Source organism: Abramis brama, assembly GCF_963993115.1.
Source record: "Abramis brama genome assembly, chromosome: 23".
Lineage (NCBI taxonomy): Eukaryota > Metazoa > Chordata > Actinopteri > Cypriniformes > Leuciscidae > Abramis > Abramis brama.
Genome location: NC_139985.1, coordinates 17,689,162 through 17,705,551, shown reverse-complemented (window position 1 = coordinate 17,705,551; position 16,390 = coordinate 17,689,162). Strand labels below are relative to the sequence as shown.

The 16,390-nt window shown below is 36.1% G+C and overlaps 1 protein-coding gene across 6 annotated transcripts in view; it reads left to right on the top strand.

Moving 5' to 3' along the window:
* mcf2l2 (MCF.2 cell line derived transforming sequence-like 2) overlaps positions 1–16,390 on the top strand; it is a 76,673-nt gene that overhangs the window by 49,910 nt on the left and 10,373 nt on the right. For 5 of the 6 annotated variants that reach the window (XM_084100580.1, XM_084100579.1, XM_084100582.1 and 2 more), the window contains 14 exons: positions 182–248; positions 945–1,060; positions 2,771–2,840; positions 2,932–3,024; positions 6,683–6,775; positions 6,877–7,002; positions 7,144–7,365; positions 8,019–8,111; positions 8,724–8,802; positions 9,397–9,451; positions 11,898–11,992; positions 13,905–14,000; positions 14,831–14,914; positions 15,704–15,775. In XM_084100580.1, coding sequence (XP_083956706.1) covers positions 182–248; positions 945–1,060; positions 2,771–2,840; positions 2,932–3,024; positions 6,683–6,775; positions 6,877–7,002; positions 7,144–7,365; positions 8,019–8,111; positions 8,724–8,802; positions 9,397–9,451; positions 11,898–11,992; positions 13,905–14,000; positions 14,831–14,914; positions 15,704–15,775 — 1,361 coding nt within the window. The remainder of the gene's footprint in view (positions 1–181; positions 249–944; positions 1,061–2,770; positions 2,841–2,931; positions 3,025–6,682; positions 6,776–6,876; positions 7,003–7,143; positions 7,366–8,018; positions 8,112–8,723; positions 8,803–9,396; positions 9,452–11,897; positions 11,993–13,904; positions 14,001–14,830; positions 14,915–15,703; positions 15,776–16,390) is intronic. The other variant, XM_084100583.1, reaches the window with a different exon arrangement.

Sequence of the window (16,390 nt, the reverse complement as noted above, 5' to 3'; positions counted from 1 at the left end):
CAAACGGTTTAAGTGGAACAGCCTTTATCTTTATTTTCTGCTATGAAAACAATTATTTTACCAATCTTCCTTTTCTGAGAGCCCTGTTCATAGTTTAGCTTCCATAAAAAATCTCTCGTCACACCGATGTTCTGACCTTTGTATGACCGAATACTGACGTATTTTTCATCTTTCTTAACAGTCACATAATGAATGAATTGATTGAGACGGAGAGGCTGTACGTGGAAGAGCTGCAGAGCATCATAGAGGTACATGCATGTGAAAATAAGAAAGGAAATAGGAACTGATCCTATTAAAGGTATTAACAAAATATTTCTATTTCAAATAAATAGTGTTATTTGGAACTTTCTGTTCATCAAAAAATCCTGCAAAAAAGCATCATGGCTTCCACAAGAATATTAAGCAGCACAACAGTTTTCAGCATTGATAATAATAAGAAATGAGCAGAAAATTAGAATGATTTCTCGTGGATCATGTGACACTGAAGTAATGCTGATGCATGAGATACTTCTTTAAAAAAAACAACCCCAACTTTTAAACAGAAATAAAACTTAATAATAAAGTCATCTGTATTTAGCCTACCCTATTATTTAAATGCATACATATTCAAGCTTTCACACAGACCTCATATAATTTGATTTTATATTTATTAAAAATATTAAACTTAATCTTTTAGCTTGTTTTAATTATCTCAAGCAGACCTCTTATAAATCACTTAATTTTTTTTTTTTAATCTTAATAAATGACAATCTCTCACAGATCTCATACAAATCACAGAAAATAATTTGAGTCCTAGTATTTGTGATTTTTCAGAACAATAAAAAAGCATTTGCTTAAGAACCTAAGCATGCAAATAATGTAAATGTTGCATGTGAAACATTTGGGGAAGTGAAATGTGTGACTGCTTTGGTGGTTGTGTTTATTTGTGTGTCTGTGCCCTGCAGGGATATGCCGCTGCACTGGATGACCCCGAGCTGATCTACTTGATACCACCGTCTTTGGAAAACAAGAAGGAGGTTCTCTTCGGCAATCTGCCAGAAATCTATGAATTTCACCAGAAGTAAGGAAACTGATTTTCTGACCCATGTTGGAAGGTCCAACGTAAGGACATGATATTGGATTTCCAGCTGGTCAGAACAGGTCAGTTAGGTTGCTAGTGTGTTGCTTGTCCAAGATGATCTGCCAGTTTGAACCGAAACCAGCTGCCATTTTCCAAAACACGGAAAACAGCTTGAGCTGGATTTTCCAGCACCCTTTTCCATGAGCCAGACCCTCCCCCAATGTGCTCCCACATTCCTGGGATGGCTTTTAGGACAACTGGTTAGGTTAATTTATTTTCCTGAGGTTAGCACTCTACACCTCAGGCTAGCAATATATTTCCCTATATTGATAATTGTAAACTCCACAAAACAAGGAAGTCGTTTTAACCGTCACTTTTTTTCTTCTTTTTTTTTGTTGTATTTAATAAGTGTAAGAGAAACAACAATGTGTCTGGGTTGGGAGTGGGGCTTGTGATATCAGATTGTAAAGTCATTGTTGCTAATAATCAATAGGGATTACCTGGCCAATTGTTGGGCTGGCCTCATGCTAGCAATTATTCTTCTAGAGTTCATTGTCTCCTACATGGCATTGAGTTTCAGCAAAGTCCAGGAATAACAATAAAAGCCCCAACCCCCCCGAACAGTGTTGTGTGCCTCCCCATATGCGTTTCCCCAGCACCTGTTTCTACTGCGTCAATCAGGTGGAGATACACGACGCCCATCATTCCCAGCTGTAACCTTGGGTTTGTGCTTATACTGTCATTGAAACACAAGCCTGTCATCATGTCAGTAATGAAAAGTTTGACTTCTACGAAGGCTTTTGTGTTTGTTGTTGATATTGGACGTTCTGTATTGTTTTGTTTGACAGGGATAAAATGCATATAGCTTTTGCTTAAATAATCATACAACAGTTAATATTGGATAATAATAGTCATTATTTATTCACCCACGTGTCGTTCCCCACCTTTCTGAAGGTTTTATTTTGTGCAAAATAAACAATGTTAATGCTATTCTTTTCCATACAATGAAAGTGAATGGTAACCAAATTTTTTTATTTTTTTATTTTGTTTTGTTTCGTTTTAATAAAAAAAAAAAAATTAAATAATTTTTTATAATTTTTTTTATTTAATGTTATTTAATACAAAAATAATACAAAAATATTATATATATATATATATATATATATATATATATATATATATATATACTGTATATATATATATATATATATATATATCATATTTTTTTTTTTTTTTTATGAAAAAACTCACTAAACATCAGTTTCATGAACAAAGCTAGACAATGGAAACATGAGGGCTATTTATAAACAAAGAGTAAATACTTAAGACAAATCTGAAAGTAAACAACACAATAAACCAATAAGAACATGACACATGAACCAAGGTAACCAATCAGAACTTGACACATTTCAGAAGCTCTACTAATTTCATGGTGCTGCTTTGTGATATTTGGAGCAGTGAGAACTTTCTGCCCTCATTGCTTTTCATTGAAAGAGAAAGTCTAATTCATTTAGAGAAAACATGAGGGAGAGTAAATGGTGACTCACATCACTGTACATTCAGATATCTATTTAGATTTAGATCATTCAGATCTGTTTTTTTGTTTGTTTTTTACCCATCTCACGGTTTCCTTCCCTACCCGTTGAGCTCTCGTTCCATTACCTCATTTATTTTTTGTCTGTACTCATTTTTTCCATCATGTTTTGACAGGACGTTTCTTAAAGAGTTGGAAAATTCTGCAGAAAAGCCAGAGTTGGTAGGGATATGCTTTTTGAAGCGGGTGAGTGACATCATAGAGATGTGGTTGGAGATGCAGTACAATTACAGTGTATGAAATGGGATCCTAACGCTTGTCATTTGCTGTCTTACAGAAGGAAGAGTTACAGATTTATGAGAAATATTGTCAGAATAAGCCACGCTCTGAGGCTCTGTGGCGGCAGTGTGGGGACAGTATGTTCTTTCAGGTGATGCCTACACTCAAAAAAATTTTTGAATCAGTTGAATGTATATTAATCATGTGGCAAATTTCCACATAAAATTACTACATTAATAAAACTGTTTGTAATCATGTCTGTCGGATGTAATCAAACTATTTCTATCTGAATTATCACAATTACATTGACCTAATGTAATTTTTTTGAAAATTAAACTTAACTGTATTACATTGACCTAATGTAATTTTTTTTTAATTAAACTTAACTTTATTACATTGACCTAATGTAATTTTCCTCAAAATCAAACTTAACTGTATTACATTGACCAAATTAAAAAATTTTGAAAATTAAACTTAACTGTATTACATTGACCTAATGTAATTTTCCTTTAAAGTCAAAATAACTGTATTACATTGAACTAATGTAATTTTTCCAAAGTAAAATATAACTTATGTTTTATACTGACCAATGTGTTTTTCTATAGGTCTAACAGAATGGCAAATATACAAAATTAACTATATTGTGCTGATCATAGAATTGCTTCCATGCATGTCTTTTACATTGTTGCATACATTAAAAATATGCCATTACAGTATGCACACCAAAAAAGCAAACAAATCAAATAGCAAGTCAAACAGTTTATTCATTTCATAATGCTATAAACAGTTATAACAGAAATGCAGACAAAACATCATGTAAAAAAAAACAAACTGAAAACTGATCTACTCAAACATCTTCAGCTAGCCTTTGTCCATCCAGATTCAGTTTTTGAAAGACCTCGAAAGTATGCTGCAGGTTGGATGGGTACCTCAGATCCAGAGAATAAATTATGTCCATAAGCAAAGTGATGGCACACAGGCACAGCACAGTCTGAATTTCCTCGAGTACCTCTACTCCCTGAATTACAATTGACACTTCTTTTGGTGGTTGTTGTGCACCCTCCGCATGGACCACACAGATCCCTAGGACCATCTCAGCTTGCTTTCTCAGCCTGCTCACAGTACTTGAAATTGGAGAACACAAGAAACACAAACAGTGTGTGTGTAATGGTCAAAACAACAAAACATCCCACTAAACTTGCATTACAAACAGAAATATGTATATTATATATAATTTTTAAATGCAATATATATTTTTAAATGCAATTTATTTCTGTGTTTGAAAAGCTGAATTTTCAGCATCATTACTGCAGTCTTCAGTGTCACATAAAAGCTTTTATAACATTATCTTCTACTGTTTGGAAAGAAATGAATAATTTTATTCCGAAAGGATGCATTAAATTGATCAAAAGTGACAGTATAGACATTTATTATGTTATGTTATTAATATTATGTTTATTCTATTTCAGATAAATGCTATTATTTTGAACTTTCTATTCATCAAAGAATCGTCAAAAGAAATTGTACACAACTGCTTTCAACATTGAAAATAATAAATGTTTATTGAGCAGCAAATCGGCATATTAGAGTGATTTCTGAAGGATCATGTGACACTGAAGACTGGAGTAATGATGCTGAAAATTCAGCTTTGATCACAGGAATAAATTACAATTTAAAGTATGTGGATCCTGGATATGTGGATTACTATTTTTGTGGTATTTTGGATCAAAAGATAGCCTTGGTGAGCAGAAGAGACTTCTTTTAAAACTTTAAAAAATCTTACCATTCTCATAATTTTGGCCACCACTGTGTATATATATAAAATCTTAATTAGTGGTTGTGTATATGGGTCACGTCAATAAAAAAGAGGGTCACTCTTAATTTTTTTTTGAAAACCACTGATGTACATCCTACCACTGTCCAAAAATAAACATAAAAATTCACATATCTTACCAAGCACTCCTTGATAAAGGCCCTACAGTCCTCCTTGAGGTATTCACACAGGCCTTTAATCACCACTTCTCTCTTCAAGTTACATGTGTTTAAGCATATCTTAAATATAACATACCTCATCCAACACAGCCAAAATGTTGTGTATCTTTATTTGAACAACTCCTTGGGCACTGCAGAATACTTTGAGCCTGCAAGCAATATGAAAATGAATGTTGATTTAGTTAATCATGTGAATATGTTCTTAATCCATGGTCATAATAATTGCATTGTAGCTGCCTCATAATACATTCCTGAGGTAAAGAAAGAAAAACAAAAAATGACAGTCTCAGCTGCTTCTCGACACTTTTACTTTGTTATACCCATTCATAATCATATGAAAGAGGTCCACCAGTCGACCATCGTAAGTGCTGACTGGTGGTGACACGGTGCGCATTTACCTCTCTATGGATGTTCCATTATTCCCTATGCCGTCCGCAGCATGGTTCGCAGTGCCCTTCGAACTAAACATGTTCGCTCCCTTTGGATTCGAATCTCACTCGGCGGAATGCCCTCTGTTACATCCACTACGGTCGATTGGAACGCACTTCGAATCACTCTGGCGACTCATTACTGAGTAAAAGATTCGTTCAAAATGAACGACCCATCACTGGAGTAGATTGTATATTTTTACATTTAGATATATAATTATTTGTTATATATTACTGAATTTATGCTTTTAAAAAAGATGCCGCAGAATGTGACGTCATATCACGACCGTTGCAAACTGTCAGTAATGCGATCGCTTCCTTACTGTATCACCAGAAAATTAGATTATTATAGTTTAAACAATACACAAAACACCTCAGAATACAGACAATTGTAACATCTCACAGACTTAAAGCTAATGGTAAAACTACTGATTTCAATGTCAACGGAAACGTTTTTTTTTTCACCATAGGATACAGCTTCGCCTAACAAAGTGTACATAGGGGGTAAAATTCTTATTTTAACTGTAACTGGGTAAGAAATTGCATTGTTATTGTTAGAAATGTCTTGAATAACGGTTTTGTAAAAAATGTCTTTATGTTTTTGAAAGAAGTCTCTTATGCCGACGAGGCTGCATTTATTTGAGTATTAGTAGAGTATTAATAGACTGGCAGGGTTAGGGTTAGATTATGTTGACATGTAGTTGCAAAATTACTTATAGTCAGTAGAGTGTCTGTTGGAGGACCAGCACAATAAAGTGTTTGCAGATATTAAGCAGACTGTCTACTTATACTCCAGTGAAAGTTAGTTGACATATAGTTGCAAAGTTACTTAACAACAGCACGTTCAAAAGGGACCATCAAAATACCCATGTTACTTCCTTAGAAGAAAAAAAATACTAGTTCCCTTTTAGATGTTAAGATAGTTTTTAACACTTTTCAAACCCTGTAACATTCATGACCTTTGATGTTCCCGGTCAAAAATGATTGCAATTTCCCCAGTATTTTACTGAATATTGACAAAATTATCCACAAATACAGCTTTTTTCACTTAAAAACTGAGGTGCAAAAAGCTCAGATCAATGAGGCATCAGGTGTGTAGTTCCAGAAGCTCAGTGCGTAGTGTGTAGTTCCACACCATCCAGTGTGTAGTTTATTTATGTGTAGTTCCAGAAAGAAATACAAAAACCTGTCCTAACTGAAAGAAAACGAGTTGACAAAAGGATTGAATCCAATATTTGGGGATAATACAGCATAATGAGAGATTTATAAGCTATTTTTGTAGGTGGGTCATTTTTGACCCGGAACACCACAAATGAAAAATCCAAAATGGCCCGAACACAACATTTTTGTGTTATATTTTTTTTGTTGGTTTGTTTGTTTTTTATGCAGGAGTGTCAGAAGAGGTTGGACCACAAGCTTTCATTAGATGCGTATCTGCTAAAGCCCGTGCAGAGAATCACCAAGTACCAACTGATGTTAAAGGTAAGTTTTTCAATTTTATATTACATTGTTGTTTGTTTGTATATTGAGGTGATGACCTCTCAATTGTCTTTTATTGTTCTTTAAATCTGCTCATTTTACAGGAGATGCTGAAGTGCAGTAAAAACTCAGAGGGAACCGCCGAGCTAGAAGAAGCTCTGGCCACAATGCTGGACATCATCAAATCGGTCAATGACTCCATGCATCAGATCGCCATCACTGGTTTTGAGGTTTTTGCATATTATATTATTTTTATTTCAACAGTTTGCATGTTGAGCACCTACAGTATGGTGAAGGTCATTATTTTGTGTGTATGAAGTCGCTTTGTGTGTGTGCTAATGTAAATCTGGTGTGTGATTTTTGTCTTTCAGGGTAATCTGAATGATTTGGGCAAACTGCTCATGCAGGGCTCGTTTAACGTTTGGACAGACCATAAGAAAGGTCACAGTAAAGTGAAGGACTTGGCACGCTTCAAACCCATGCAGAGACATCTCTTCCTCTACCACAAAATCCTTTTGTTCTGCAAGAAACGTGAGGAGACGTCTGATGGTCACGAGAAATCCCCTTCCTACAGTTTCAAGCACTCATTAAAGGTGGGACAGACACCATCTCTGACTGTCAGATCGAAAAACAGAGCTAACAATGCCTAAAAATCTCAAAGTAGCAAAATTGTTTACCTCTGGCTGTACAGAATGAGCCATATCTACAATGAAGGCATCTTATGCCGTTGAACTTACTGTTTTGTAGGAACTTCCTATTGGCTCTAAGGTGTTCCTGTTGGCTCTAAGGTGTTCCTATTTGCTCTAACGTCTCCTTTAACTTTTGAGCAAATATTTGACCTTTTCAAATGTTTTCTTTTGAATGGTTACATTATATGCGAATGCAAACTAAAAAATTCCTCTGGATAGATCAGTTGTTCTCAAGTGGTTTTGCCTCAGGTTTTACATTACAAGTGGCGACCCAGCAAGTTTGAAAAGTGGTAAAAAAATAATAATAAGTAAATAAATAAAAGTAAAAAATGTTGGAATAAATTATTGAATTGTTGAATGTAATTAATAAATTAAATGAATTATACAGTATATTTTTAATTGTGAAATTATCTTTAAAATACAGTATCCTTAAAAGGGAAGTTTCCTTTTTTGCTGAGTATATACAGTATATATCTATATCTATATATATATATAAAAAAAAAATATATATATATATATATATATATAAATAAAATAATTATTCTTATTTTTTTCAGATGAGCTCAGTGGGAATCACAGAAAATGTAAAGGGAGACATCAAGAAGTTTGAAATCTGGTACAATGGCAGAGAGGAAGTTTACATCATTCAGGTACAGACTAATGTTACAGGAACGCTGTGACACAGAATTGTTTTTTTTGAGTATATGCAGTGGGGTCCAAATACCCTGCAGAAAAATCCAGAAATCCAGAGAAAATGTATGATTTGCATGCTGGGAACAGTATGAGATGCTGGTTTGCTGGTCTCCAGCATGGGTAGCGGGAGTTCTGGTGGACCAGCTACACCATCAGCTCAGTTTTGCTTGAGAACAGCATGATTATGCTGGTCCACTAGCTAGACCAGCACGATTCCAACCTCCAACTAGCATAAACCAGCCTGGACCATCATAGAATTCAATCTTTTTATTTTTCAGCAGGGTAGTCTGTGACCTATGTAAAAAAAAATATAAAAAAATACTGTTAACCAAATGTGAGTCTATTATTATTATTATATTCACAACAATGTCTGTTGTGGCTGTGTTCTGTTGTGAACGCTTCTGGGTAATTCATATCTATTCCAGTCAGCCGTATCGTTTTATCTAATCTATTTTGTTGTCGAATGGCATCCTGTTTTTCCATGTCTTGACCATGAGAGGGAACTGTTGTCCCATAGCAGGAAGGTTTCCACTGTCATAGCATATGTCTGTTTCTGTATTCTCTGTCAGGCCCCTTCCATGGATGTGAAGAACACGTGGGTGTCAGAGATCCGCAAAGTCTTAACAAGCCAACTGGAGGCCTGCCGAGGTATTTCTGAGCAAACATTCCTAATCCTCATCGTGCAAGCCTAGTCTGATAAAAATAAAACTCTGTCTAACCTGATGAAGTTATTCAGGAATAAACATGTAACATGCAAAGCCAAAATTAATTGTAAACTCACAATGACAACCTTAAATAGCCTCACCCTTTAAACTCACATTGTTAACTTTTTGCATCCTTGCCCTGTAAAACCTATTTATAGAGTTCTCCTCAGTGCTTAGAAACACCCAAAGAGAGCATGTGCTGTGGGGCTGATATCTGATAGAGAACACATGATGTTATCTAAAAAATGTAGCCTAGGTTTCATGGTTCTTTAGAAAAGGTAGTAAAATCAACATCAAATACCAAAGAAATCCTGAGGTGTTTTCTGTGGTTTTAATTTGCGTTGTCTGAATACAGTATGTAAACATTGACTAGCCTCTGTATAACCTATCTTTGTATAACCTAATCTCTCTCTCTTTCTCTCTCTCTCTCTCTCTCTCTCTCTCTCTCCTCTCTCTCTCTCTCTCTCATACTCACTCACTCACTCACTCTCTCTCTCTCACTCTTTCTCTCTCGCTCTCTCGCTCTCTCATTGCACAGAAGCCAGTCAACTCCATCAGAAGATTACAGAGAACATCTACCATGCTCCCATGAGGTACTTTTTGCGAGTTTGTGTTTGTTTGTGTGTGGTCATACATACTTAAAGTGCCCCTATTATTTTATTTAAAAGGTTCATAATTTCTAAATTTAGTTTTGAAGGTCTCTTACAGCAGGTTTACATGAATAAAAGGTCAAAAAACACTTTCATTTTCTCATAATATACATTGCACATCACAACATTTTTCAAAGATTCTCAAATGACTTGTCCAAAGATTCAGTCTCTCTAAACCCCTCCTTTCTGAGAGCCTACTCTGCTCTGATTGGTCAAATGGCCCAGTCTGTTGTGATTGTTCTACCGCTTACAGCGTGTGTCGGAAACGAAACGCCCATTACCATATCTGAACTTCAGCTCCGGAGGCTTCCTAAAGCTCAGCGATTGTACACACTGTAACGCACTTTCGGCTTCATAACTTTGCAGATCGTTAACATTCACAGACCGCTACATTACACACTGCATGAAAGGTAATATTCAAAAAAAGCATGATAGAGGCACTTTATAAAATTATGAATTTCATCACAGATATATTTCAAAACAAATTATGCAAACTTGCTAACAAATAATGCTCAACCTTTTCTCAGAGCTATTTTATAAGCATATTTGAACTTGATTTTATCTAACTTCAAGTAATATCTACTTTTGAACCAGTTTTGCTTTAGTACTTGTTTACCTTTTACAGTATGTACTTAACAATAACAATAATATATATTTTTTATATTTGTAAAATATTTGAATCTCCTCCTTGCTCAAAAAATGTGATTTGCTTGATTTCCACATCTGTCTACATGTAATACAATCTGAATTACCCTTTGTTTGTACATGCACATTTATTAATGAATATGTGCTTATGGTTGATATAATAGAGTTGATATAATAGGGTGATAATATACAGTTGTAATCGAAATTATTCAACCCCCGTTGCAAATCAGGTTTATTGGCAAAATTTACAGACTTTCAGCTGTTTGCATCAAACAATAGTAATTGAATAGAAACAAATGTTTCAAGTGGTTACCTCAAATTCAACTGAAAATGCAACTTTTAATGACTTCTGCAGTCTCAAAATTATTCAACCCCTTCATGGCAAGCATCTTTAGTACTTACTAGAACACCCCTTTGCTGTTATGACCTGCTGCAAACGAGATGTATAACCAGACACCAGCTTCTGGCAGCGTTTCTGGGGAATCCTCCAGTTCAGTAATATTTTTGGGTTCTGCAACCGCCTTCTTTAAATCCCACCAGAGATTTTCTATGAGGTTCAAGTCAGGTGACTGTGATGGCCACTGTTGGATTTTCCAGGACTACTTCTACAACCAAGCCTTGGTGGAATTTGAGGTATGCTTGGAATCATTGTCCTGTTGGAAGCTTCAACTTCCTTTCTAACGGCAGGACGTTTCTCCTAGCATTTCCTGATACTTCAATAAATCCATCATGCCTTCCAACATGCTGCAGGTTTCCAGTGCCAGAAGATGCAAAGCATCCCCAGAGCATCACCGAGCCCCACCATGCGTAACTGTAGGCAGAGTGTTCTTTTCAGCATATGCTTCATTCTTCTTCCTCCAGACATACCGCTGATCCATAGGGCCGAAAAGTTCAAGTTTTGTTTCATCGCTCCACAGAACAGAATCCCAAAACTTCTGTGGCTTATTTATATGATTTTGAGCACTTTTCTTGTGTTTTTGGGTCTATAGTGGTGTACATCTCCATGAAAACCACATGCGTTTAGTATGCTTCTTACTGTGCAAGCTGAAACCTCAGTGCCTGATGCCACCAAGTCTTGCTGCAGGACTTTTGCAGTCACTACAAGGTTGTTCTGAACCTGCCCTCTCAGAAATCTGGTTGCAGCCGTTGATAGCTTCCTTTTTCTGCCCCGCCCAGGTAGTGTAACCACTGTTCCTTTAACTTTGAAATTGAAAACTATGCTTCCAACGGTGTCTCCAGGAATATTAAGTGCAGAATTTGTATTCTGTTCCTTGCTTGTGAAAGGCGATGATATCTTCTCTTAACTTCATGGACCATTTTTTAAACTTATTTCTTAGCCATATTTATAACATGCAGTCAACTGTGACACTCAACAAACCTAGCCAGTTCAGATATTTCATGTGTTCTAACTTAAGCACACCTGGTGCAACTAATGAAGCCCTTAATGATAAGTTGCATCAGGTGTGCTTGAGACAACACCTGTTTTGCAGATTTGTCCTGTTGTGAGGGATTCTATTCAGGGGGGTGAGTAATTTTGAGACTGCGGAAGTCATTAAAAGGTGCATTTTCAGTTGAATTTGGGGAAACCACTCATTGTTATTTCAATTACTTTTGTTTGATTTGTTCATTGCAAACAGCTAAAAATGTTTGTAAATGTTGCCAATAAACTTGATTTGCAATGGGGGTTGAATAATTTCGATTATAACTGTACCATTATGTTAGCTGACTTTGCTTTCTTTGACAGATATATGCGCAAAACAGCTCTCCGACAGTCAGACTCTTCCAGTCCTGAAACAGGCTACAGACGTGACACAGGCCCAAATATGCGTCAGAAACGAGGTGAGAACCCTTCTAAATCTCATACCCAAACAGTGCAAACCTACAGTTTCTCTAACCAACCAAGCAAACAGCACTATTTGTCCTTCAGAGCCAAACGGTCAACAAGCATTCCAGATTTGTGGTCTTGAGGAGAAAGTCTATTTAGCTCAGAGTGTTGTCTGTCTTCCTCGCTCCTGCTTACTTTTTTAACCATTTAGTGCATTTTCTTTAATTTGGCCATTATCTCTAATCTCTGCTGTAATGGCTGTAAAATTGCCACCGGGTAATTGGTTACTGGTAAGCACTTCACAGATTCATTCTCCTTGGTGAGGTGATTTAAGATGAGGCTCAGTTAAAATGTCATTAACATCTGGATGAGCGTGATGAATCTTCCAATCTCCGGTTGGTCTGACCTGGACTTCTCCCTTGTACCTCACCTGTGTGTGCTGGTGTCTGGTTAAGATGGAGGGGTGGTTTGGGGTAAATATCGCTATATTTGGTCTCTCCGTCCTGCCTGGTTGCAGATTTTGAATGAGTAAAGGATTGTGACAGGTGTTTAGTTCCTCTGAGGATAGAAGTCCTCTGTGTGCTGACCCAGCGCTCCTGACAAACTCAGCCTGGAGGCAGTGTTGTGTTCAACTGCAGCGGAGGATTAAGAGTCTCTGACCTGAGCTGGAGATGTTTTACACTCATAAACATGTCTCATCTTAGTCTTTGACACAGCTAAAACATCCGTTATGTCACGGATTGTGGTTACCCCATGCTTTAAAAAATAAATAAAAAAAAGGCGGTGCTAATGCAATATCTACCGAGCATAATACAACATAATGTAGATTTTACTTATCTGTCACAGACTTGGGTTGGGTATCGTTTGAATTTTAACGATTCCGATTCTGCTTCTGATCAATTCTGATTCTTATTGATTCCTAATTTCGATTCCAATAAGGTAAAAACAAAACAAAAAAACTTAGATATCATTCATATTTATTCTAAGTCTGATTGCAAAACGTTGTAGTTGAATACCATGAACAAAAATAAACAGGCTAAAGAACACTTATACAAGGAACTTTTGCCTATGGTTTAAAAATACCATACCAATATTAACTTATATAAATTTCAAGCATTATTAAAGACAAGTAAACACTCCGTGATTAAATAAGAACAAATAAACAAATTAGCAATTGCACAAATAAATACAACTGAACAAAGATGCGATTGAAATAAACAGTGTTTTAAGATTTTCAGGTATTCAGGTACAGAAACTGTAATCAAATGTAAAATAAGACTGCACTTTATAAATAAACTATGCATTACAAATATAGTTACAAAAGTTATTTAGTCAAGAACGGCGACTGAATTTTCTCTTTGTCTTTTGTTGTTTGATTAGACGCCGCAGCAGGAATATTAGGCTGCTGTCACTTTAAGAGCCGCACAGATCCAATATACTGTTATGCGTTTTCTTTGTCAACGGTTTACGTTCACTTAAGACATAACGACTGTGTTTACAAGAATATTTTGACATGTTTTTGTGAGTATTTGTCCTTTCAAGTGCAAAAAGACGTGGAAGGGAACTGAACGGAAGTTCATTATCGCGCACTATATAGTATGAGAGGTGGCTTTCTGTGCTTAAGTTTTGGATGTGGAAAAAAGTGCGCGGGTCTTTATGCGCTTGAATGGTTTAAAGTCATATTAAAATGCACACAAAGGAATCGATAAGAGAAATCAAATTTTTATTTTGTAACAAGTACCTGATTCCTGACCCTAAGGATCCAATTCCAGAAATTGAATTTTTCGATTTTTGATTCCCAACCTTATCACAGACTAAGCATTTTTATTTCATGACAGATCCTTCTTGCTCTCGTTTCCCTGCTGTTCACCTCACCTTTCCTACCTGCTTCTTTAACCGCAGTCCTCTCCTCCCCTCCTCTTATAGCTGACGCTTCAGCCAGCCTCGGCTCAGAGCGATCTGCTCTTGCTAGAAAGCGCTTCACCTTACAGGGCCTGTCAAACCGCAGGTCTCTTCCCGCAGGTAACGGCACAGCACCATGGCTCGTCTCTATTTGGACTCATCTATCATCTCATTCTGATGTGTGCCTGTTGCCCCTGTTGTAAAAATTCATTGTCATCACTCTCTGTCAGTCGTCTCCGAGATCACGTATTGCCTTTTATTTGACTTCTGAAAGGAATGTGGGAACCTCAAGAGCTTTGCCATCATAGAACATTCAAATTCTCAGAGGAATTTGAATTGTGTGCAAAGCAGGGCAGCCTCCGCTGAAGACAACAGAAGAACTGAGATACTTCAAGCACAAGCAAACGTCATAGTGTAGTGTTACACTGAGCTTACACTATTCTCTTGACATTTTCAAAACAGTACTGGCATTTTAGTAGGATGTTTCTAATTCATAGGTGCCATTGACTTGAATTGCCTAAAGGCCAAAGCAAGATCAACAATCTATCTGTCTGTCTGTAAAACCTTTGTCAAGTCGGCATCAAGTTTTGTAAAATTACAGTTAGGTACATTTCTTTGATTTTTCTTAAATTTATTTTAATTCTACATCTTCCAAATACATCCATTGTCATTCTCTGCTATCCTTTTTTACTTCCTTTTGTGTTAAAATAAACATCTGACTTCCCACCATCACTGTATTTCAGTAGATGGAAAAGTACAGAGAGATATCAACAGAAAAGAAATGAGAGCGAGCAGGAAACTGTATTCTTTTGCAACCCTCAAAAGAACCATTGCTCAACATGTCAGAGAATGTGTACTAACTTCCATCCGCCTGTCTCTCATTTCACCACTTTATCCGGTTTTCTCTTAAATCAGACTAACTACTAACCCATCCCTTCCTTTGACTTCAGAACCTGCAGCTAAGGAGACTGAAGTCACACGCCGCTTTTCCTTAGCCTCAACTGTCAGCTCCGCCTCTGCACCGCGCACTAAAGGTACAAAACACCGCTTGTGTGGTTTTACTCACGTGCATGATCCCCTCTGAACACATGTGAACTAACAATCGACTTCACACATTCAGTTTAACAGCGTTAAGGTAAAGAGGACAAACGTTATAGTACAACTGAACTGTGCATATGCATTTTAGACACATTATATATATATATATATATATATATATATATATATATATATATATATATATATATATATATATATATATATATATATATATATATGGGTGGGCCTATCCCACCTATTCAATGGCTTAGCACACTGGGAACCCAATATCCCAACTCTGGCCGAACCTGAAAGTCCTGTAGCCCACCTCCTTAGAACTGAAACTGGCATTGTTATACATTTTTTGGTATTTTACTATCAACCTTTGACATCTCAAGCTCCTTCATTGCTGCTCATATAAAATGTTTGAAATGCACAGAATCAAACTGTGCACTTTGTAGCAAATGAATCCCCTAAAAAACATGAAGAGACAGCTGCACTGAATAATAAATACTGACTCTTGATAAGTTGACATTTGGGATCTGGGATGACATTTAGCAATGAAGCCCCGTTGTGCAGCTCTGGGAATGTGAATGAGAATTTAGATGCACATGAGCCTTTTGTTTCTTGTGGGCCCATTATTCTCTTTTATTGTGATGAAAGCGTTGCAACTGCAGGGGAATAATGAAAAATTAGTGTGATTATTAATCTTGGATGGATAGGTTGAAAGAATGTGATAGATGAGCTGGACTTCTTTCCTAAAAGAAATGCATGTTTGTGTTTAGTTCCTCTCTCCTCTAGCCTTAAGAGCAAGAGGCATCAGATCAAGAGCGACCCAACACCTTTTGGCTATGAAGGTACCACATGGAAAGCACGGCATGTTGCATGCTGAAAATAGTCCTTGTAAGATGTTTTTTTTTTTTTTTTTTTTTTTTTTTATTCATTTATTGTCTATAGTAAGAGGCCAGATGGTTTTATTCAAAGCAACAGGACACTATTTACCAGGACAGTTATTTTGGGACAATTTGGAGATACCATGGAAGTATGTGATCTTCTAAAATCTTTTTAGTTGTCGGATCACCTCTACTAGGACCTGAACCTTAGACCTTTTGGTTTACATTCATTAACAGGGCTGTAAATATTTAAAAATAATAATAATAATATATGTGTATGTATGTGTGTGTGTACATACACACACTCACATTAGTGCTGTCAAATCAATTAATCGCATTACATAATATATATATATATATATATGCATACATATATGGGTCTGTAGTGTACACACACACACACACACACATATATATAATATATATATATATATATATATATATATATATATATATATATATATATACATACATATACATATACACTTAGTTAGATGCAATTAATCGCGATTTATCGATTTGACCGCACTAATAACTAACATTTATTTAAAAAGTTTTTATAATTTTAAATTGTACTTT